General features: G+C 33.7%; 3 protein-coding genes across 5 annotated transcripts; 2 read left to right on the forward strand and 1 right to left on the reverse strand.

Moving 5' to 3' along the window:
• Positions 1-81: 81 nt before the first annotated feature.
• LOC145620693 (O-fucosyltransferase 6-like) lies at positions 82-5,646 on the reverse strand. Its single transcript, XM_081675400.1, has 10 exons — positions 5,282-5,646; positions 5,171-5,200; positions 4,980-5,070; positions 4,699-4,775; positions 3,361-3,449; positions 3,048-3,231; positions 2,208-2,389; positions 1,807-1,909; positions 1,391-1,722; positions 82-1,279 (listed from the first exon to the last, which is right to left on the reverse strand). Exons 1-10 carry the CDS (start codon positions 5,600-5,602, stop codon positions 811-813), a joined length of 1,878 nt encoding a protein of 625 aa, XP_081531526.1. The 5' UTR covers positions 5,603-5,646; the 3' UTR covers positions 82-810.
• Positions 5,647-10,217: 4,571 nt separating this feature from the next.
• Positions 10,218-18,521, forward strand: LOC145619314 (glycerol-3-phosphate acyltransferase 9-like). Of its 3 annotated transcripts, none has more exons than XM_081673984.1 (14): positions 10,218-10,485; positions 11,121-11,306; positions 11,412-11,469; positions 11,839-11,957; positions 12,734-12,833; positions 13,895-13,990; positions 14,079-14,175; positions 14,575-14,662; positions 14,734-14,830; positions 14,956-15,041; positions 15,677-15,796; positions 15,946-16,044; positions 16,646-16,727; positions 18,175-18,521. In XM_081673984.1, exons 2-13 carry the CDS (start codon positions 11,173-11,175, stop codon positions 16,692-16,694), a joined length of 1,143 nt encoding a protein of 380 aa, XP_081530110.1. In that variant the 5' UTR covers positions 10,218-10,485; positions 11,121-11,172; the 3' UTR covers positions 16,695-16,727; positions 18,175-18,521. The 3 variants fall into 3 exon arrangements, with proteins under 3 accessions (XP_081530110.1, XP_081530109.1, XP_081530108.1); XM_081673983.1 differs by having other exon boundaries at positions 18,184-18,521; XM_081673982.1 differs by lacking the exon at positions 18,175-18,521 and having other exon boundaries at positions 10,219-10,485; positions 16,646-17,003.
• A 939-nt stretch (positions 18,522-19,460) lies between these two features.
• On the forward strand, positions 19,461-23,197 carry LOC145621168 (lysM domain-containing GPI-anchored protein 2-like). The gene is made up of 4 exons (XM_081675904.1): positions 19,461-20,382; positions 22,062-22,182; positions 22,310-22,497; positions 22,778-23,197. The coding sequence occupies exons 1-4, from the start codon at positions 19,731-19,733 to the stop codon at positions 22,891-22,893; spliced, it is 1,077 nt and encodes a 358-aa protein (XP_081532030.1). The 5' UTR covers positions 19,461-19,730; the 3' UTR covers positions 22,894-23,197.
• The last annotated feature ends 525 nt before the right edge of the window (positions 23,198-23,722 follow it).

The following is a 23,722-nucleotide window of genomic DNA, read 5'->3' on the forward strand; positions in this document are numbered from 1 at the left end:
AGTTGAAGGGTTACATAAAAGTGTCAATTTGGGTCATTGCGTCCGCTTCAATTGGAGCTAGTCGAGTCATTTTAGGTTTGGGTTATACGAAGTAGTATATTATATCATTGTGTCTATTCAATAAGGTTTGGGTTTGGTTGTGTCTTATATAAAATACGAGTACAGATTACCTGGTTTAATCCAAAAAAAATCACGAGTACCTAGTTAATGTAATATAGAGAAATCTCAATTAAATAAAAAAAAAAAAAGCTTAATGTAATACGGAGTAATTTCACACCGATATATTTTTATAAAGTAGTATAAACATTTACATGTATGATTTCTATAATTTGAAATTAGAAAGCAAAATAATAAAATGATGTTTAAGTCCTACAATTTCCCCTTGCTAGTCTATCCTGTATCAAATGCTACCTAGAGAAAAGTATAACCCCCTTTTTTTTTTTTTTGAAATCCAAGTATAACCCCACTACACCAAGAAACTAAAAGCAAAAATTTAGTTAAAAGAAAAAACTGCCCTGAGAAAATTCACTTTGTATCTTCAGTTGCCTCTAATGTACAAGCTTATCTTGAGGCTCAAACACTTTGTCATTTACAGAAACCGGGAAGTCGAAACTGGAACTTTCTTCTGTGCTAGCCAGAAAAGGCCATTCTGTACAAGTTGTATTCACACGTCGCTGCTGTCTGCTGCTCAAATCAATCCAAGACAAATTCAGCTTACTAGCAACAGGCAAGTCCAAATGCATGGAGTCAATGAATAGGATCAGTTGAAGAACAGAGAAGCTGCTAAGAAAAGTAATTTTTTTGAGCCATTTAATCTGAAAGGAACTCCTCTAATTCTGGCTGATCCGATGTCAGGATAATGCTTGGATCCCTATTAATGCCACGAGGCAGTTCTCTTTCTGGGAGGTTATTTTCATTATCTAAATCTTCTTGATCAGCCAATTCTTGTTCATCCTCAATATTCTGGTAATCGTTTATTTCACCTGTATCGAAACCTCCTGTGCTATATTCTTTCCTTTTTTGATACATGGTGGCTGGATTATCCTGAAGATCATAGACCGGAATGTTGGGCGAGGAGCTTTCACAAATGCAAGACGAAGGATTTTCATGGAACTCGCCTCTTCCTGGTTTTACTTCATTTGGTTCACCCATAAAGCCAACCTGATGAGTTCTAATTCCCAAAGCAAATCCTTCCCATGTCATATTGTTCAGGTTCAAGAACAGACGGGATATCTTTTTAGCATTTGGGCGTATAGTAGGCTTGTGACCATAGTACCTCCTGCACCAGAGAACTACATGTTTAGTTGCATGCTTTTCAAAAACTAAATTATCTCCAGACTAGCTTGATTAGACTGTAGTTAGCAAAGTTGGTTTGAGGTAGAATACATACCTTCTTCCTGCTAAAATCCTGGCCATGTTACCATTGTTATTGGTTACAAATACATCACTCTCGTCAGAAACGATGAAATCCAAAGCAGCCATCCGAGCAGAATATGGTGCAAATGGAGCCAGCTCCTCCTGACTGGCTAGAGTGTCCTTAGAATGGAAATTAGGGAAAAGCGCCCTAAGAGGTGCCAAAGTATCTTCTCCGCCATAGACCTCTCCAGATGCCACGTAAATATGTACATCACTGTTGTAGCCAAGCGCTCTCAGCATGAGACCAACTTCCTCTGGAGTGAGTGGGCATTTTCCCTGCCTTCTCTGCTTGTCAGGGTTGCTTTTCTGTCCACATTTTCAATGGTTTTATTAGAAATGGTTTAGCTAATTCCTTCATGTACAAACAGATACATGCACATTGAAACTCACATGTAATGTCTTCCACCGTTTTCGTATCGCACCAAGTTCTGCCCTTTCTTTCTCTCCTCCACCATAATCACAGCCCGAGAATGCAAGCATGTCAGGCTCAAACCTGTGGCATAAGATAGAAGTATATATAAATCAACGGATTGGCCTACATTATTTTTAGAGTGAGGTTCAAAATTTGGTCAAGGGCCACTAATGAGTAATGACTGTATGACCTAAATTATTCTTACAGTGAGGTTCAGAATTTGTTCAACCACTAATGACTCTATCAACAAACAATGTGTAGCAGAAGCAGATTCACTAACAAAAAAAAGAGAGAGAGGGGGGGGGGCGGGGGTGGAATTGAGCATTAACATGGAAATGCACTAACAGAATACTAAAGATTTAATTTGCTACACTCTTACCTCAAGTGCAGGGCAATAAAATGTTCACTTCTCATCCTCATTCTTTCAACTAGCTTTCTTCCCATCTCAACAATGGGATCAGTGAATTTTAAAGCATGGTAATTAACCCTACATCTTAGCTTTTGTAAATTTGTCTCCAGGACATTTGATAGCCTGTAATCAAATTTAGTCAGCTGTACAGCCTGCACAGCAAAGAAGTCGGTCATCAAATTCCGTTAACTCAACAGCACTCACGAAAGTCTACAAAATGTCTAAGACTTATAAGTTATAACATAACCCAATCATTCCAAAAAAAAAAAAAAAAAAAAAAAAAAAAAAAAAAAAAAACAACTCATGAACTTTATTGATATGAAAATGTTGCATAAACCTTCATAAAATAGTTTATTCAATATACCCATATGCAATAGAGTTAAATAAGTCATTACTAGGAAAGTATTCCATGTTGAGCTACAATCAGCTAAAATCATCTCTTATTTATCTCCTTATTGTGAAGTAGGACATACTAGTTAAACACATCACACACACACACACACACACACACAGAGACACAGAAAGAGAGGAAGTACGCATATATTTGACCCTCCTACACAACTCTAGATCGTAGTAGTAGTAGGGTCGATATTAATTAAGGTAAAAATAGAAGTCGTGCTGTTTGCATCAAAATGTGAAAGATCTGAGCATGATGCATCCTGAATGGTCTTATAGCACTACTTGAGTGATCAACTCAGTATGTTCTATGTTGTCAAATCACATAATTGAAATGGGAAGGGGAGCTTTACATCAGAGAAGTTGACATATTTCCTCGAAAGAGAAATGCACTTTGCAGAATACAATACTCACATGCTTCTTTTTGAGAAGGGGTAAGATTCGATTCAGGTAGTATTTAGGACTGGACTTCCTAGGAACTCGAGTACGAACTGGAGTAAGAACCTTTCCTCCTACCATTGGAAGCTGCTTTAGAATTTTTACATCATTTGAAAGAAATGATATAAACCAATCAACATCAAATATGTCGCCAAAATCACTGCATGCAAAATGAAGTGGATAGAGTAAGACATAAGAAGACAGTGCTGATGTTCGTTTTCCTTTCTAGACCAATTAACTAATCAGTTGATTGGTAAATGCTACTCCGTAGGAAAGAGTCAAAACAAACCTTGCATCCTTCCAGTAAGATTTCTGGTCCAGATTGGGAACGATAAGTGTTGCATTTAAGATATAAGCTGCAACAACGGCATCTGTAATCTGTTCCATTATGAGCATGAAACAGTTCATATTTGTTAGCAAAATTGCAGTTCAAGTGCTAAAGCATATCCAAAGCATGATTAATTTAATGAAAAGAGCACAATGGATTTAAAAAGAAAGATTCTGATGACAATTCTTTTCTTAAAAGTGGAGCAAATTGAGTAAATAGCGTCATATTAAGCTACATGGTTTATTATCCTATCATATCATGGGGCTGTACTTCCTTAAGAAGCATAAGCATCCAACGAGCTAGTCAGTACAAGGTTTGTGGGGACTATGATTAATTACAAGTTTTAATAGGAATTTTAGGTTGGCTTATCTGATGAAAAGACTTGCCAAAAGTTGATCCCTTCCTCTAATGTGACAATTATTGTACAGGCTTGTCAATAGCGCGAGAATAGCATGCACTACCCATGTGTTCTTTAAATTCAAAAATTGAAGAAGTATCCAAAATGGGATAGTCCCAACATTTCTAATCTTATTCGTTTAACCTTAGTCTTTGATGGCTTAAGCTTCAAAAACAACTGAAAACATGAACGAATCTAAAAATAAGATAAGCTAGATCAAATAAACAAGAAAAATGACTGATGCAAACTATAGCACTCTCCATTAGGCCTACTCTCCATTCTTCAAAGTCATTTACTTTTTGTTTAAGTCTGTTCGTTGAGATCTTCCTAATTTTTCTCATTCCACTTAGGCTTAAAACTTTCATTTTCCTTGCCCAAGATGACAGTAAAGGGACTCACATTCCACTGACCCCATTTTTCATTAGTTACGTTGATACTGTAACTAAGAAGCCGTTTAAGGACTGAGGAAGTACTTAACTTCCAAATATGTGTATCATACAAAACTTTAAACTCCTTTTATTGAAAAGCAGCTAGAATAACCAATTCCTTAAGCAAAATCAAAGCTCCTTACACGCTATCCTCTTATACCAACCAAAAGAGGTACTCCATACTAATTTCAGACTATGATTGCATATAAAAACCTTTATTTGTACATTACACACGTAGAACTTTAGGTATTTATAATTGACTTTTGATAACCAATTAACCACTATTATTAATATGGCTTTCGTCTCACTCTCACATCAACCTAACTACTTACCGAATAATACTAATTATTACTGATTACAATATATTAACAACAATACAACATGATCATGTTTACGTACATGTAAAAAATTCATCGTCTCTAAAAGTTCTTCCTGTGTGTCGAGTATTAATTAAATAAATTGCGAATAACTCACCCCTGTTCTTTGTTGATTCAATCCTCCGCTTGTCGAAATCAACAAGTATCTATCAGGTTTAGTCTTCTCATCCGCCGCTAAATAAACAAAAAAATTAAAAAAAAATTAAAATTTAAATCAATAAACAATGGAAATTCAATTAAAATTTGAGTTTAAAGATTATGAAATAAGATAATAATTAAGAAATTAATCAATTGTAAGTAGAACTAATGATTTTATACCAAATAGAACAACTAAACAATTTCCATACTGAGAAGAGGAGAGAGAAAGTGAGATTTTACAGAGAAATTTATTGCTGACATTGCTGCAACCATAGTATAATCCCGACGAATTCGTGCTCCAAAGATCACGTCGTAGACTTACAACTCCACTCTGTAATCCAATTTTTCACAAACAAATTTCAAAATTTCAAAAATAAAAATAAAAAACTACAATTATATTAAAAATATAAAACGTGTTGCAATCAACTTACCTTCGTATGTTCATCAATCAAATCATCATCCTGAAATCAAATTAATTCATCAGACCAAAAAATTTTAAAAAAAATAAATAAATAAAAAAAGTAGAGAGAGAGAACGAGTACAAGGTGGTGGTGGTTAATATGGCGGCGGTCGGAAAAAGGAAGAGAGAGGAGAGAGAAAGAGACAACAAAAACAAAGAGTAAACCGAAAAAAACAGGCAAAAAATTCCGGCGAAGACGGTGATGATGATAACGATAACGGTAACTATTCCGGCGAATGATGAAGACACTACCACCGGCGGCGGCGGCGGAGATGCCATTTTTCTTCGGCGAAGAAGAAGAGAGAGAATGACGGATTAACGAGAGAAAACAGAGCAATGGTTGTTGAAGTTGATGTTTCTTATTATTATTGTTACCAATACCAATATTCCTCTGTAACACCATATTTTCCGACGCCGGAGTTTTATTGTGTTGGGTTTTGGGTTTTTTTAAATTTATTTTTTAAACTTCAGAAAGTTGTATTTTTTGGGGGGTTGGAATTTATATATAGGAGTGACTCTGAGTATGTCTTTCCGTGCTACAGGGGTTTTGCAGATATTAGAGTGAGTCTAATCATAAAATGACAAATTTAGATTAACATTATCTTTTTTTTAAAATTTAATTTTTTTTAAAAAAATTAAAAATAATGAGTTCTCTATTACAGTGTAATGTTGTGGTGGGATAATACGATTGTTTGTTGAGGATTCTTTGCTTATGTGTGCTGGCTTCGGCTGCTATACTAACCTCATTTTTGTGTGTTTTTTGAATGAGTTTTATTGATTATTATATTGCCTAATCACCTGCCTCATCTTATTTATATGGTATTGTGGACAGCTTAGTTTGGACTAATGAAATTTTAAAGTGATTGTAGTGGTTATGAGGAGAACTAATATACTCGTACTTCATGATTAATATACCAAATTTTTGTGGGTTACAAGCTCATAATCAAAGCGAAAATGCCACCACAATGTCACTTTCGTGTTTAGCATTAGTATGTATGTTAATCTATTCTCTATAGCTTTTAATAATATGAGTGTTTGTGTCTAAGTTGTTACTACTCATCAATCTTATGCAATAACAACAATTCGTCACTATCACATGATCCCTTTTAGTGACAATTTGAATTATGGCTCTACAATATATTGTTCTAATTAAAAAATATAAGGCGTTAAGCTATCACCTTCTATGTCCCTCTTTGCATGTTAATTCTATCATCAATCATGCCGATGGGCGAGTGTCAATGATTTATTAAAAGATTAGCTACTAACTTAGAATGCCTATTTCTAAAACAATACATTCAATAATCAATGATGTATTAAGCCCCTTGAGAGTTTATAAGATCATTTGAAGAAATTAACTTACCATTTATAACTAATCTAAATAGATAATTACAACACAATCTAAACATCATATATGTATAGAGTTTCCAACCATTATGTTAATAAAAAAAAGTAGATAATTATCATATAGAGTAACAAATTGTTAATTCATTTATTGAAACTGTATGACTAATCCCCACCTTATATCACTTCATTTCAATAAATTTAAATAAATTGAGTTTAAGATATTAATTGTATATATATTCATGTTAACTAGACCGCGAGAATAATGAATATTTAAATACATGTGACTAGTCACACACATTTACAATAAAGTCATGATATGTTTCATATTACGGAGTACTAGTCACACATATTAACCTGCCTCAAAAAAATCTCATATTATGCTAGAAAAACTACACTAATCATGGATCCATTTATGTGAAGTCATAATTATCCCAATAATACAAATTCCCTTTGTGAGATATTGAGAATTATAAGCCATAATTACTCAATAGTACAAATTTTTAAATGTTGATTCAAATTCTCAAATAGTAATCCATATAAGTTGTAACGTTTATGGTCTCCTTTAAGGTGGGGTCTAAAGCACTAATTAATTACGTTTTGATTTCTTTGTAATTACTACACCCCCTAAACTTTTCAACAGATTTTTGTTCAAGTTTCCCGGCAATCCAGCAACATCTTTGTAATTTTGTAACTGTCCCTTTGCTCCCTTCACGTCACGTGCTTTAAACGTGCCCTCAAGCTTTTAGCCTTTTTCCAACAATTACTGCAAATTGTTGGATTTTCCACGTAATTGACAACTCAAAGACCAAAATACCCTCCTATTTTACTGCTAACAGAGTCGCAGAGCAATACACATGCACTACCTGAGCGCGTTAGGTAGAATCTTTCTTCTTCTCCTCCTTTATTTTTGTTTTGTTTTTTTGGATTTTATTCTAGCTTTTGTGTTTGAATAATTCTATGTTATCTTGGTTGTTAATTAATCTATTAATATTTTTTGTGCAACTTGTGAATCTTATTTAGCAATTTGGTTTTCGATCAATTTTTTATTTAACAAGGTTTGGTGCTTTGGTCATCACTTCAAAAACGAGTAATGCTAAGAATTTTAAAGTTTCAACATTTGAAAATAATATATGCATGTTTCCATCGAATTGTATCAGACCGACTCTAATAGTGATCAACTCCAGAGTAATAATCATTTTATACTTCTAATTTTAATTATATTTTATCTTTTACATAATTTCTAATGTACTTTAGATAGAAATTTATTCTCTAGATAGACACTAATAATTTAATAATTTAAGGATAAATTTTTGTAGATAGACATTACGTAGTATTTTAAAAAAAAAAAGATATTATATGAACCCTCAAGATAAAACTTTAAAGTTTTAACCCCTAAATCATATAGAGTATAAGAGTACGGAGTACTATCTTTTCAAAAAAAAAAAAAAGTACGAAGTACTATATTAGGGCCTGTTCTCATTGACTGAACTCAACTGAACTGAACTGAAATGAATATTTTATAAGAGAAGGAAATTAGGATCTGAACTGAACTAAGCTGAACTGAACTGAACTGAATTTCAACGTAAGAGAACAGGCCCTTAGTTTATTACTTGTACATGTTCTTTTCAAAAAAATTTAAAATAAATGAAAATTGATTATGACACTCATGCGGATAATCCGAAACATTGCCTATACACCAAAACTAGTTAGTCACATTAAACATGTCCTATATTCAATTACAAGGATCATCTAACAATGTTTGCCACATCAAATGAATAAACAATACCTAATGGATGGATGGAATAACTTAATTCTAGTCAATATTGGCAATCTATAAAGATTAAGAAAAAGCAATTAATTAATAAATTTTTCAAAACCATACCTTTTTTTTTTAATTAAGGCCCAAAATAATTTCAATAAAGTTGGAATTTGACAAAATCATCATCTTTTGTTATCCTTAGACGCAACTACTATGTATAGCAAAATCCTTAAGTTGGAACTATAATACAGAGTATCCCAGGTTGTATAAAATGTCATATAGATTCTACCAAGTTTTTCTTGTACTGTATCACCTTTTAACTGCTCATAAATTCGTTGCCAGCACTTGCACCATGAAAAAGAAAAGTTAAATATCTGAAGATTTACTCATCTTAAAAAATCAAGAAAATAAGTCAACAAATAGGTGGCAGTACAAAAAGATGGTTAAAACCTCGCACTTTTAAGTGGAAAATGATGATTTTGGTGGTAGTTGGTTAAAAAATTTAAAAGCCTTCAAAATCTCAAAAAGTGGTGCCCACTAATGGTTACATTCCATGCATGAAGTTTGATTAGTAGGCCATGCCGGCAAATTAGTTAGCTAATCTAGATGCTAATGACAAATTAATCCATTAATTAATGATCCGTACTTGGGTACTTGATATACAAGTTGACCATATGCAACACATTACTTGTTTGTTGACTTTTTAATTGGTGAGCCTATTTTTTGCTCTATATCTTAAAGATAACTCAATTTGATTTTTATGGTAACTAACTAACTATTAGGGGGTGTCTGGTTAGTGTATTTTTTTTGGATTGGAAACGAATTCGATTAAACCAATATCGTTATTTTGTGTTTGGTTTGAATGCATGATAATAATTACCATTACTTAAGGGTAATGGTTCGTTCATTTGTTACCTCTCAAAAATTTGGGGTAACAAATACCCTTTTCTTAACAATTACTCTTTCTATGGTTAAATCAAACAATTGAAAAGGTAATAGCTAAAGGATTTATTTATCCCCTTCTTATTTGCTTTCTTTTCATTTTCCGAACCAAACGCCCCCTTGATAATTTCGCTTGTGTGTAAAAAATTTCTTGTACTCGTATTATATTGTAATCTTTCACATATTGGCTCAAGCGAATTCAACAAGTTTGTGTTCTATGAAATAAATGGGAAAGCCCTAGAGACCTCTTTTTTTTTTTAATTTTATTTTATATTTTTAGGGAATTCAATATTTTCTTCTATGAAAAATGAAACAATCGGAAAAAAAAAATTAAATATTAAGGCTTTGTTTGTTTTGAAAAACAAAATTCATCTTTTTTATTTTTTAGAAAATGACTGTTTAAAAAATACTCCGTATAATTCACCAAAATAAAAAGAGCTACCGCTAAAAGCCGGTTCACTTCGACTTAATTTCAGTTCAGTTCAGTTCAACTCCAATCAGTTCAGCTCGGTTCCTAATTTCCTTCTCTCATAAAATATTCATTTCAGCTACTGGTATATTTAGTTTAGTTCAATTCAGCTCCAATCAGTTCAGTTCAGTTCAGTAAATTTGAACAGACCTTAAGACTAGTTCCTTTATATTTTTGTTCCTTAAAAAATTATACTCCGCAAAAAAAAAGAGTAATGCAAGAGTATTAGAGAGATTGATATATATATATATATATATATATATATATATATATATATATATATATATATATATATATATATATATATATATATATATATATATTTTAAATAGCGATAGAAAAAAATAAAAACCAACGACAAAAGATAGATCATACTCGTAAAATATTTTCCATCAAAACAAACGAAGCATAATAAACGTCCTCCCATCAAAAACCCCATCTACAAAACAACGAGGCCTTGATGAGAGGCCCAAGTTTGTATAACATGAATTTTGGTCCGTCAAAAACCCTGTCCACATTTCCATTATTCAGTTGAAGGTTTGGATCACAAATTCAATCACACTACTCACTTAACTTCATTTTTTTATACGTTTTTTTTTTCTCTCTCCTCAAATCACCATTGTTATTGTCATAACTAGTTCCAAATCCTCCATTGAAATCGTCGCAACTTCTCCGTTTTCCTTGGATTAAATCATCATACCTGCAAATTCAAGGATTTTTTTCACTAATTCGATTTAGGTTTTAGCTGATTCATCGATTGCATATTCTCCAGGTATTTTATCTCGCTTAAATCGCCTTTTCTAGCTACCTGAATCGTTGAATTGCTGTTATATTCATGATTTATTGTTTCAAAGCTCGAATTAATGTCTTGTAATTTAATTACAACCTGAATTGAGATTTTTTTTGTTAATAACTGTTTGATAAATTGGCAGATGACGATACAAATTTATGCTTAACATTGATTTTTTTCTTTTAATCTCTAGTTATAGTTGTTGATTAAATTAGTTTAAAGTATCAATGTATTTTTTCATGAAATTGATGATTTTATATGTTCAATTCCAGTGTATATATAGTGATATGCTTTCAAAAATAATAGTGATATGCTTTTGATTTTGTTTAGTAATGGCAATTTAGTTTCAATTATGTTTAACAGATTTCGCACATTGACAAATTCCTTGATTCTGAGGTTTCAATGTCACATTCTGTTTAATCTCTTGAAAGATTTTACTCTTTATTAGATATGGTTTCATGCTTCCATTTGTATGTACTTCAAACAATTATGATACTCTTATTCTACTTTGCCGAATCAATGGCCACTTAATCTTTGTTAGTGTCTTCCCATGTTTGTATCAATGTTTTCCGAATCGATAACCTAATTAATGTTGTTTCCCTCTCTTTCTCAATCAGCCAAAGAAAAGGCAACATCGAATAACTTATAGGAGAGAAAGTGTGGAGAGAAATGAGTGAGAGTAAGAGTAAGAGTGAAGATGGGAAGCTATATCCATCTGTAAGCACTGAATTGGATTCGGACCGACCCAACATCGAAGATTATCTCTCCGAATCCCTCCCTGAGCCTCATGGCAAGCTTCGTTTGTACTTATCTCTCTCTATCCTTCTTATATTTTTCCTTCTATTTAACTTTTTTTTAATGGAAATATGTATTAATTTGTTTGTGGGATTCAATTGACTCAATTTTAGGAGGGACTTGATTGATCTTTCTCCTGCTCTTACTGAGGCTGCTGGTGCCATTGTCGATGTGAGTGATTTAATTTTTGATTGAACATATAGTATGAACAAATATATTTGAACCCTTTTGATATTTTGAACAATGGTTGCTTACTCTGTCTCCTTCGGTATTACTTTGGTTTTGTGTATGTTGTTTACGTGTGATTTTCTTTCTAAGAAAACTTTGACTGTGTTGCTGTGATTTAGTAAATCTTGTTTGTTGCAGGAACGCTGTTTCTATTATAACATTATTGATGGCACATTACACATTTGTTAGATTGTTTGGGCTAAAAATCAAAATGAGAAGCAAACCTTTGGCTTTCATTGTCATGCTTTTAAGTATCATATGCTTGGACTATGACTTCTTTTAACTATATATTTTTGTTTAATACATACGCAGGACTCTTTTACGCGTTGCTTTAAGTCAAATCCTCCAGAGCCCTGGAACTGGAATATCTATCTATTTCCGCTGTGGTGTTGTGGAGTTGTTATGAGATACTTGATTATTTTCCCAATAAGGTTAGCTTTCAAATAGATTAATAGGAACCACTTTTTCTTAAAAGAGGTGTTAATAAATTTTCCAAGTAAGCTAGAGGGTAACTGGAGTTGGTTTCTTTGATCTGACTGCCACTTAAGAGGTGGTTATGCAAGTCTTGAGGAATTTTGTCCACTAAAGATGAGATAAAAATATTCGTCTAGACAGACATGTAGAATATGCATTAAAGGTGGGAAAATCATGAGCATGTAAAACAATGTATTCCTAAATTTGTCAAGACAAACATGTTAAATATGCTTTGAGTGTCAAGACAAACATGTCAGTTTGTGTAGGTGGCCATTCTGTAGTGAGATAATAAATATATAAAATATCTGAGTGGAAAGTGACACAATTCGATGGCGAAGTTGGTTTTGGTGATTTATGAGGTTATTGTAAAGATTAATTGAAGGCTTGCCATGACACTTCAAATTTTGGACATTCTTCTGGTGCAAAGAAATGGTCTTTCTATCAATCATCCATTGTTCCATTTTCTTAAAAAAAATATGTCAAGAGGAAGTGAATAGGTTTACGGCTCCCAATTCAAGAATCATATCTTTGGCCCTGCATCAATTTATAGAAAGGAAGTAATCTACGATCTCTACTGTAGTTGGATGGTGTTTTGCTTTGAGATTCTTTGCACTCTAAGTTTGTTGCTGATAGGTTAATGAGAGTTATGTACTTGTAATATAGCTCATAAACCTTATGACTACTCCGCATTGTGCTACTCTCCAGCTGACGCTTGTTTAATGTATTTCCGCAGAGTTCTAGTTTTGACACTTGGATGGATAATATTCCTTTCTCTCTACATGCCTGTTCATTTCTTATTAAAAGGGCATGACAAGCTGAGGAAGAAATTAGAGGTACAGTTCTCCACTTCCCCTTTTTTTTAATTTTTTTGTTATTTCTTTTTTTTATACCGGGGGTTAAATTTAAGCACTAATACATGTTTAGGAATTCATATATATTCTTTTGTACTTTGAAAAATAGTTGCCCCAGAAAAAGAACTAATATGTGCGTGTCGTGATAGCAGTGCTGCTTATACAGTTATACTGCATATTTCAAACAACAGCAACAATCATTTTAGGTGCATGTAATGGCATGATTTTTATTGGTACTGGAGAGTTGGGGACATATTACCTGATATAGGACCTATTATAACCATATGCTAACAGAATGTGAAACTGGTATAACATGGCTGTACCAAATAGTAAACTAGTGCTCTATTTACAAAACTGGTAGTTTGTAGTGATACCCCATTTACAGATACTTCCAAAATAGTGAACCTCAGAAACAATAATTCTATAATTTTATGCCTGGTTTTTTCCGCTCAAATAGTGAACCACTTTCATGGGCAATGCGGATGGTTTGTGGTCTGATACCGTATTTGCAATAAGCTTAACTATTTTTTAAAATGCAATTGCAATGTGGCTGAGGTTAATACCATGATCAAGTCATTGACTTTGTTATGTTTTCCTTAAATTCAGGATTTGTTAGTTGTTAGGTTGCTATGATATAATTAGTAGTGTAAGTACATTGCTTCATGTAATGGTTAGAACTGTCCAGAAATAGCTTCTATGCGTATTACAATGTAGAAATAAGAAACTTTTTCTCTCAAGCCTGAGCTCAACTTGAGTAGCAGTGTCAACTTCTTATCTTTAACAATCTTCTACTCTAAAATCCTCTAATTCTAACATGAAGTAAAAAAGTAATTTTGCTGAAGTTGGGAGCCTGGGAGGAGAGAAAATAGGTTTGTGTAAGTAAAAAAAGGCCACTCTAGCTGTTTCAACTATTAGTATTTGGGGAAGCAAAAATACTTGTGGTTGTAAATGAACTGTGTTTAAAAGGTTCTCTATTATTTTTGAATTGGTAGTCCTGAAAATACCTGCTGTGACAATTTTTGTTTCATTTGATTTCATATCAGCGATCTCTTGTGGAGCTTATTTGCAGTTTCTTTGTTGCATCATGGACTGGAGTTATTAAGTATCATGGGCCACGGCCGAGTGTGAGATCTAAGCAGGTGAATCTGTGCTGTCTTTTTTTTTTCCATCAATGTTTTTTCCCATATCATGTACTGTAAATTGATCTTTTGTTTTTGTTTCAAACAGATTTTCGTGGCCAATCACACATCCATGATTGATTTCATTGTTTTAGAACAAATGACTGCATTTGCTGTAATTATGCAAAAGCATCCTGGCTGGGTTGGTAAGGATTTCAAAGCAATGGATATGTTAACAATTCTCTTTGCATGTTCCACCTTTTAGAATTTGATGTTTTTGGTATGCTGTCACGGATTCTGCTTTTCTATATATTATTAGAAACTTGATGCTCAAATGATACATGTTAATGAATGATGTATTATTAGAAACTAACAGGTAATTGTTGATATGTTGCAACTTGAGAGTTTCAGAAACTGAAGCATTTCACGTTTACAGCTTAGGGCTTAATAATATCATAATTTATAGCAAAGCTGCAATCAGACATTGAATAAGCTGAGCCTAACACAGATGCATATAACGTTGGATAGTGTTTTTTCATTGTATTGTCCTATTAAAAAAGGGTAAATCTATGTAGTGACTTGTTACTGTTGTCCTTTTTGTGCAGGATTGCTGCAGAGTACTATTTTAGAAAGTCTTGGATGTATTTGGTTCAATCGTGCAGAAGTAAACGACCGTGCTATTGTACAAAGAAAGTGCGTGTCTGGAAACATTCAAGTTTTGTATCTTACATAGGCTTTTTTTAATTTCAAGTTTACATTTGCAGGTTGAGGGACCATGTGCATGGGGCTGACAATAACCCGCTTCTGGTATTTCCTGAAGGAACTTGTGTTAATAACGAATATACAGTTATGTTCAAGAAGGTAAAGAGTACTTTAATATTAAGTTTTAAATGCCACTGTTGTGAACTTTTGGATGAAATTTGTTGGCAGTAACTTGTTCTTTGATGCTTAACTATTATTTTCATGTTTTCTTTTGCTTCATTTAGGGTGCATTTGAGCTTGACTGCCCTGTTTGTCCTGTAGCTATCAAGTACAACAAGATTTTTGTTGATGCCTTCTGGAACAGTAAGAAGTAAGAGATGCTGTGAGCTTCTTTCTTGATTCTGCATATCACATAAGGATATTTTCTATTGCTACATTGATCGTGTCTTTCATCCTTTCATTTTTGTTTAAATTGATCTTAGATTCTTCAGGCATCATTTAAGTTTCTATGCTATGGCATAATTCCTTTCAGCTTGTGATCTTGTAATATACAAATCAACCTTAGAAATTAGAATTGTTCTTGTTCTAAACCAGCAAGTCTCGATGTTTATAGGTGGTTGGATGGTTGCTTCTTTGTGAGTGTTTCTTGTGACTGCAACCTGTGAATCCTTTAGAAACATCCATAATTTCTAGTATCCAACCTGTTTTATGTTCCCATGACCTTGGTGGGGGTAGAGACAAGGGAATAGTCAATAGGAACAGATAAAGAAGAAAAGAAAAGAAAATGGCAGAAACTTGATCTCTATGCTGAGCCCTAAGCCCTAAGTGTCCATTGGTAATATGCCTGCTAATAGACATAGTTTAGATAAATTAAGTCCGATTATAGTGTGCCGGTAAATGCCCATCACTTTTGTATTGTATTTTCATCTTTTTGATCATTTGAAAGCTAGACCTGTTTGAATATCTGGTTATCTCAGGGGATTTCTGAACTCTCTATATATGCAGGCAATCATTTACAACACATCTGCTTCAGCTAATGACATCTTGGGCTGTTGTTTGTGATGTTTGGTATCTAGAGCCCCAAACAATAAAAACGGGAGAGACTCCCATTGAATTTGCCGAGAGGTGAATGAGTATTTCATTTTGTATAAGCATGAGATGTTGGATTCTTTTTTTTTTTTTCTTTGTTTTTCTTTTTTTTTTTTGTGTGTGTGTGTGTGTGTGTGTGTGTGTGTGTGTGTGTGTGTGTGAGTAATGTATTTCTCTTTTTGCAGGGTTAGAGATATGATCTCTCATAGAGCAGGCTTGAAAAAGGTTCCTTGGGATGGTTACCTGAAGTATTTACGCCCTAGCCCTAGGTTCACAGAGAGCAAGTAAGTCCCCCCCCCCCCCCCCCTCCCCCCCCTTCAGTAAGGCGAATTAAAGTAACGCAAATATTGTTTAATCTTTTTCACCCTCATACACAGGGATGCAACTACTTACATTGCTTCCTCTTGGCCACCCTCTCTTTTATGTACCCTTCTTTCTTATTTTAAGGGCATGAGGGTCATTTTTTCTTTGGTATTGTTGGGGAGGGGGTGGTGGTGGTGGTGGTGTTGCAATCTAACAAAGAGGCTTGCTTAGTTAAAAAATGGCTTGTGTCCATTTGGACTAGTGCAACCTCTCGTTGGTACTTAAGTATTGCTTAGTTGGTATCCGGTTAAGTACAGATACACTTCAGTACCATTTTTAAGGGGTCACAAGCCATTATGGCAAAAGACTTCCTCATATATCAAGGGGGCAGTAACAGAAAAAATGAAGAGAATGAAGGTGGTGGCAGATGGGGTGAAGTAGAGCCTGTAAGGAGGAGGGAGAATTGAGAGTAATCTTGGGAGTTTTCCTTCTATTGCTGCCTTTTATCAATGCTTACTACAAATATATCTATCCCTAATTCGCAGGTACATATTATTGACCTTGAATGTTTCGTATGCACAGGCAAAAAAGCTTTGCTGAATCAATATTGCGACGTTTTCATGAGAAGTGAAAGTTCTAATTCAAGCTCGAGCTCGGCCTTTCGGTTAGCTCCTCCTTTCAACAACTTGTTAGTGTATCTAGTCGTCAACTGATTTGTTCCTCTTGATCCCTATATAGAACATAGAGTTTTTTTTAAATATGATGTTGAATGTAGCTGTCTTTTCCTTGATATACATTTGGTAGGAAGTTTTTGATTTGACAGAAATGTTTGATTATGATTTTCTAATTAAACTTGTAAACTTTGACTTGCAAATGCTAGCACTTGTTTATAACACTAAGAAGAAATAAAAACCAAATCAATGCTTGTGCTGTGTTTTCATTACTTATGTAGTATTTTGATACTAATATTTTATATTTTTAATTGTCTTGGTTTTTACTTTTGGTCTTGTCTATAACTAAGTCTTTTTAAATTAGTTAATTGAAGTGCAGTTGATATGTATCCCTTTCTAATTGCTAATTTGCTACACTTTTTGGTTTAAAATAATAATTGATATTAAGTGAAGTTTGTAGATAAAGTTTTTTAGTTATAATTTTGTAATTTACTGATTTGATCCAAACCAAAATTGACCTGATCCAAACATGAAAGGAATTGGTCCCATAATGACAACGTAAAAAGTCATGACCTGACCGAGCAGCTTGACCTGAAACAACACACTCTTGACATCTATAATGAAGGGTTGATGTGATATCGCAGTGTCTTAGCTTGGGCAATCCTAGGCATTCCTAGCATAATGAACTTTGAATTAGTTCCTTCCCAATGATTAGGTGGTTATATACTAAGATTTCTGTGGCTACTAGGTAGGACACAAACCCATCTGCAGGAAGCCAGAAAATAATGTATATGGGTGGCCATTAAACATGGCATGTTTTTGGGGTTTGTCTTAGGAATAAGTGAGGACTTAATTATTTTACTCTTGCCAAATCTGTGATTCCTTATTAGCAAACGAATCTCCAAGCAAAGCACGCAATAACATGCACTCCTGAAACATTTGGAAATTGTTTTTTCTGGGCTCTTGATCTGTGGTTCTTAGATAGGTGAGATTATTTCCAATTTGTTTCTCTTAATTTGTGCTGTTATCATCTGTTGATTATAAGCTCGGGGTCTTGGAGTGTCAGACTGTCAGGGAGTTGCAAGTTGCCAATTAGTATAGTACGAAGTATGTGATTAAATATTTACCCATAGTAAAATTTTGAAAATCGGATTTGAGGATAGTTTAAGTAATTTTATAGGTGAAACATCGTGGACAGCAGGACAGGTTATTCATAGTCAAGGTTGTGGTCCTTGTGGAGAGTGGAGACCCTTTGCTCTATATAATCATATTTTATCATCAAATTTAACACTCACACTTTAATACAAGTAGTTTTTTTTTATTCTTTTGAATTCTACAAGTAGTTTTTTCATTCTTTTGAATTCTCGAATTCTGCCGTTTCCACTTGTGAATGTTGTGATACATTAATTATGAACTTGTAATATTTCTAAACTGATTCAGTCTTGACAGGTCCGATCTATCGTAAAAGCTTAACAATCTTCATCAGACTTTGGTTAATGCTGTGTGCTAATACTAAGATCAAAAGCTTGTCTTTTGGATGAGTGATTAATTGGTATTTAAAGTGTACCTGTGCTTAAGTTTAAGTGTGAACAATCTAAGCATTTGACTTCCGGAAACCAGAATGAAGGAGAATGTGTTCAAATGACATACATTAAGCCGAAAACTCTGGGGTTGACTTCTATGTGGTCAACGCCAGGACACCATTATTGTCTAAATTATCAAAGTTCTAATCTTAAATTTTCTCTGTTCTATCATACGACCCATGTTGTTGGGGTGTCACATCATTATATATACGTCTATAATCATAATTTAATTCTAGATTAATAGAGTAAAATAGTATATTAATGAATACTTAATAATAATATACTTGTAAACAATATTATTAATCTCTTGAGGCTGTGCTGAAGCAATTCACCTTGACTAAATTAATTTAATATGTTAAATGTAATGAAATTATTAGATGCTTTGCTGTAAGTCATTATTAGTATGAAGTTATAAGATGGGATTTTCATTAATGTAACATTATTAAACTCCGACTAAAGTCAAAAGCCAAAAGCTAACCAAAAAGCCATTAAAAAGCCAATTACCAAACATGGCCTAATCGGCTAATCCTATGATGAACTGAATAGTATGCCCTTAATAAGATAGAATAATTTTCATGTGAAAGTGCCAACTTTTCCACTTAAGCTACTTCGTTCCAACACGTCGTTGTAAGTCTATAAGAATACTTGTATGAAAGAATTCACACAATGGAATTTGATCCCACTAGTTCTCAAAAAGAAGTTTGACTCTTCTATCAACCTTCCAATTTTTGTGCCCTCGTGAGTCTTTCTGTACTCCATGTAAGAAATGAGTCATTTTTGTATAAGCGTTGAGCGAAATATGAAAATATTATCCTTATTTTTATACAGTAAGGAAAATGATATATGCAGCTTCTATAAGAAACTAAAATAATGAATGATTGTATGTGACATGCCATAATGGGGGTCATATCGCTAGTGATATAGGGGTAAATCGATTAGTGTTATATAGGTTATTCGACCAGTATTATAAGAGTTACTTTATTCTTTTACAACCGACCACATAGGGTGGTCAGACACACACAAGATAGATGAGAACTCTCAAATCTCAATGTATCCCAACTTAACCAATTATACATAAGAAAATTCAAATATACTAGGCTAGTATATATGAGTCGACATGTCATAAGAAATGCTATTATTAGAACAAGTTGCAAATCAAAATTTACACTAATACCCTCCAAAACAAGGAGCCCGCCAACACTAATTTATCACTATCGTAGACTTAAATAACATGATTAGTCAAAGGCCACTCTTTTCTTGCACCCTTCAACCAACTAGACAAACAAACCCAAAAACCACATTAAATTCATCCCACCCTTTTAATCAAAGTTCCAACTTCAAACCTCCTATCTTTCTTCTCCCTCTTTAAAACAAAGACACCAAAAACTAACACTCCCACCTACAACAACAACAATGACTATCCTCCTCATCCCACTCTCCTTCCTCCTCCTCCTCTCACCACCACTTATCTCCGCACAGCCACCACCCCCCGCCTTCCGGTGCACGACAAAGCCGACTTGTCGTGCACTAGCCGGCTACATCTCCCCAAACACAACCACACTAGGTCACATCCAATCACTTTTCCAAGTCAAAACACTCCGTTCTATCCTCGGAGTCAACAACCTCCCTTCAAACACTCCTGCAAGTCATACTGTGGCTGCGAACTCAACCATCAAGATCCCTTTCCCTTGCCATTGTCGTAACGGGACAGGGATCTCTAACCGTGTTCCTAAATATACTGTTGTCAAAGATGACGGTCTATTTCATATTGCTAGTCAAGTGTTTTCAGGACTCGTTGATTACCCTCAAATTGTGGCTGCTAATGGGATTAAGGATGCTAATCTCATTATTGTTGGTCAGAAGTTGTGGATCCCACTTCCTTGTAGTTGTGATGACGTGGAGGGTCAGGAGGTGGTTCATTATGCACACGTGGTGGCTCAAGGGAGTAGTGTCAGCCAAATTGCGGCCGAGTTTGGGATGTCTTCGGAAAGTTTGATGAAAGTGAATAGTATTTCTGATCCTAAGACTCTCATTGCTGGTCAAGTCCTTGATGTCCCTATTAAAGGTTCTTTCTCTCTTCCCTCTCTCTCAATTTTATTATATTTGTGTGTCGATAATGTAATTTGAGTTAGTAATTTGATAATTAAATTCAAAATAAACTATATAAGAATTTAGTTTCATTTTAATTTGAAAATCAATCTATAAATAATATCAAATGAGCAAAATTTATGTTATGGTCCGATAGGTTTGGCTTCCTTTATGTACACTTGGGTGCATATAAAAATTTTCAGTCATATAACTCTACTAACATTGTGCTTATTCAATGTTCTCTTTGATAAACAGACGTGTAATGAAAAATAATACGTTCAGGTGTATAATAGAAAGCGGGATATAATTTAGTATATAAGTGTATTGACACATAACACAAAGAAAAACAGGAAATGTTTTTTTTTTTTTAAAGAAAAAGGTTTGGTATTTATTTAAATTGGTATTAAGGAGTGTTAATCTAAAACATAGCAAAGGGATAGAGATTCGAATACGAGAAGAAGTGACAAAGTAAAGAAATAGTTCCGAAATTGGATTTTGTAGTCAGAAAAAGGCTGCTATGTCCACCCACGGTTTGCAATTTGCATGTGCACGTGCTTTGCTATTGAGTTTCTGCCTAATTTCGAATTACTTCTATCATTAAACAACAAAATTGGGCCATAATAAACAATTATACTAACATTTGAATTATATTTATTTAATTACTCCAAGGTTTAACAACGGCATTATATACAAAGTATTACCTATAAAATATTACAAAAATTGTCTGTTACATAGGTGGATACATAATGTTTAAAAATTTCAATTTATCTATTAATCTATAATAAGTTAAACAACATTAATTAAGGAGTAACCTTGTTAAAAATTACTACTTGTAGTTGTAGTAGTTTTTGTCTGTTGCATACTTACATAGGTGGATATATAATGTTTGAAATTTCTATTTATTTATAATTTCTCTATAATAAGTTAAACAACATTAATTAAAGAGTAACCTTATTTTAACATAGATTTTTTTGGAACAATTACTACTTATTATGGGTCGCCAAAATAATGAGATTATGTTTGAATTTATACTGACGGGCTATAGTATAATGTTCAGAAAATTAGTGGGCAAGTTGGGGTTAGGCCTACTGTTATTCAACCCACTTATCTTTAGCTTTACTTGGGCCCACGGTTTACTTGCGCATTCTCTTGTTCCCATAGTTTCACACTTGTGTGTTGCCGGCTAATGACTCTTTCAAACTTATGAAAAATCAGGCTTTCGTATTTGTAATTGATTGCGCCATGTAAGATATAATGTTTTCGGTGGATAGAATTTTACTCCGTAACATGTAAAGAAGATTGAGAGGCCGAGAGAGTAGTGGAAAATTGTTGAAGTAAGAGGTCAAAAATTTTTGAAAGTAATTTTAAGGCGGTATATAGTACGAGTAATATGCTTTTACAAGAAAAATAATGTTAAGAAAAATATACAAAGGTGATACTGAACTGAACTAAATATTTTATGAGAGAAGGAAATTGAGATAAAAAGTGAACTAAACTGAACTGAAAATAAGCTGAAGAGAATTGACTCTAATCTATATGTTGATTTAATATTATACCAGCATTTTGTTCAAAGAGGTTTTCATATGTTGCATTCATTTTTCTTCATCTTTTTCCTCAGCTTCATGATAATTTTTTTTACAAAAAATTCTGATGCAGCTTGTAGCTCAAGTATAAACAGCAGCTCCTCTGATTCCTCGTTGCTAGTCGCCAATGGCACTTACGTTTTCACTGCCAACAACTGTGTAAAGTGCAGCTGTGACGCTTCACATAACTATACGTAAGTTCATTCTTTGTATCATATAGGACTATTGGTTCAGTTTCATCAATTGTTTACCCTTACATAAACTTCAACTAATCTAGCTGTGTACTTACATGTTCTATGATGCTTGTATGGCTTGTTTTAGGCTGCAATGTCAACAATCAGGACTTAAAGCAGTGAATTGGCCTACATGTCCTGCTATGAAGTGTTCTGATTCGAATTTGTTACTTAGTAACTCGACTACTTCTAGCTGCAGCCGTACAACTTGTGCCTATGCTGGTTACAACAAACAAACCGTTCTCACAACCCTTGCTGTTGAAAACACTTGTCCCGGTAATCTTCAAATTTCTGTACTGTCTTACAAACATTTGCTCATACACATTCATAATGCGCTTTAATGGAAATAACCAAGTTCTTTGATTATTGAATTAAGGAGTGGCTGTAAAGAGTATTGAGTTTGTAAGTATGTATTAAACTTAAATAGCAAGATTTTCTTAGGAATCCCTTGGATGATGCAATGATATTTTATAACTTCATGCATACTCGCTGTGATTATGTACTTGATAAGAGTTGCTGATGGTTAGCTCTGTCTTTGCTTAATGTTGTAATGCAGCCCCGCCGGGATCAAGTGATGACAACAATCGAGCTCCAGAAATCCGTTCGAGAGGTTGGAGTTTGGCTATTGTTTTGCTCAGTCTTCAGATGATCATGCTCCAGATATTTCTGTGATTCGTTTATACTTGGGAGTTTTTTTTTTTTTTTTTTTTTTTTTTTTTTTTTTGTGTGGCCTAGTACATTAGAAGTTAGATTTTGTTTTAAAAATTTATTTCCTTCTTTTTGTTTTTGGTTTGTTTGAGGGGAAAATGGGGGTGTTGGTTGAAGAAATTGGATGTAACTTGTAAGTGTTGTAGTTGATGAATTGTCTCGCATTTATATCAGATTCAGTAATAATGTTTTGAAATCCACTTGTTTACTTAATTACGATTATGTAAACTAACTATGATAGTAGACAACTTCTGCTGCTATTGATGGTGTGAAATTGCTCTATGACAGTGCTTGTTTTTTTATCAAGTATACAAATTTAATTTGAAAATTCACCCAAAGTATCAAATTTAGAAACCCATGAAGAAAGGTGTGCATAACTCAAACCAAACATTTAGACATCAAATAAAAGTAAGCTTAAGGTTTATGAATTTTGTATTTGATAAGTTGCTAATTTCAATTCAAACTCATACCTCAAGTTACAAAATGTAAAGTTGTAAACCAAGTAAAGTTTGGTCTAATGAGAAAGTTTGCATTTTACAATCGATAGGTTGTGAGATCAAACCCCATTAAATTTGGGGTGGAGATTCCCTTACCCTCCATCCTCCCCACTTTCAAAGTGATTAGTCCGCTATCTCGAGATTTGAAAAAGTTACAAGATGTAAGATATCAAGTTTAGAAACTAAAGGAACTTCAAAAAATAAAAGTTTAGGGTGTGGTTAACAAATTAACTTGTTATGCCACATATTGAGTCTAATCACTTCAATGGTAAGTTAATTAACAAATTAGCTTGTTA

Source organism: Chenopodium album, chromosome 27 (genome assembly GCF_948465745.1).
Source record: "Chenopodium album chromosome 27, dcCheAlbu1.1, whole genome shotgun sequence".
Taxonomy (NCBI): domain Eukaryota; kingdom Viridiplantae; phylum Streptophyta; class Magnoliopsida; order Caryophyllales; family Amaranthaceae; genus Chenopodium; species Chenopodium album.

Excerpts from the sequence above, each read along its gene's own strand:
- LOC145619314 (XM_081673984.1), top strand. The coding sequence starts at position 11,173 with ATGAGTGAGAGTAAGAGTAAGAGTGAAGATGGGAAGCTATATCCATCT. Across the intron at positions 11,470-11,838 it reads CTGCTGGTGCCATTGTCGAT|GACTCTTTTACGCGTTGCTT; the intron begins GTGAGTGATTTA and ends ATACATACGCAG. Across the intron at positions 11,958-12,733 it reads TTGATTATTTTCCCAATAAG|AGTTCTAGTTTTGACACTTG; the intron begins GTTAGCTTTCAA and ends GTATTTCCGCAG.
- LOC145620693 (XM_081675400.1), bottom strand. The coding sequence starts at position 5,602 with ATGGTGTTACAGAGGAATATTGGTATTGGTAACAATAATAATAAGAAA. Across the intron at positions 5,201-5,281 it reads ATATTAACCACCACCACCTT|GATGATGATTTGATTGATGA; the intron begins GTACTCGTTCTC and ends ATTTGATTTCAG. Across the intron at positions 1,280-1,390 it reads AGGATTTTAGCAGGAAGAAG|GAGGTACTATGGTCACAAGC; the intron begins GTATGTATTCTA and ends TCTCTGGTGCAG.
- LOC145621168 (XM_081675904.1), top strand. The coding sequence starts at position 19,731 with ATGACTATCCTCCTCATCCCACTCTCCTTCCTCCTCCTCCTCTCACCA. Across the intron at positions 22,183-22,309 it reads GACGCTTCACATAACTATAC|GCTGCAATGTCAACAATCAG; the intron begins GTAAGTTCATTC and ends GGCTTGTTTTAG. Across the intron at positions 22,498-22,777 it reads TGTTGAAAACACTTGTCCCG|CCCCGCCGGGATCAAGTGAT; the intron begins GTAATCTTCAAA and ends GTTGTAATGCAG.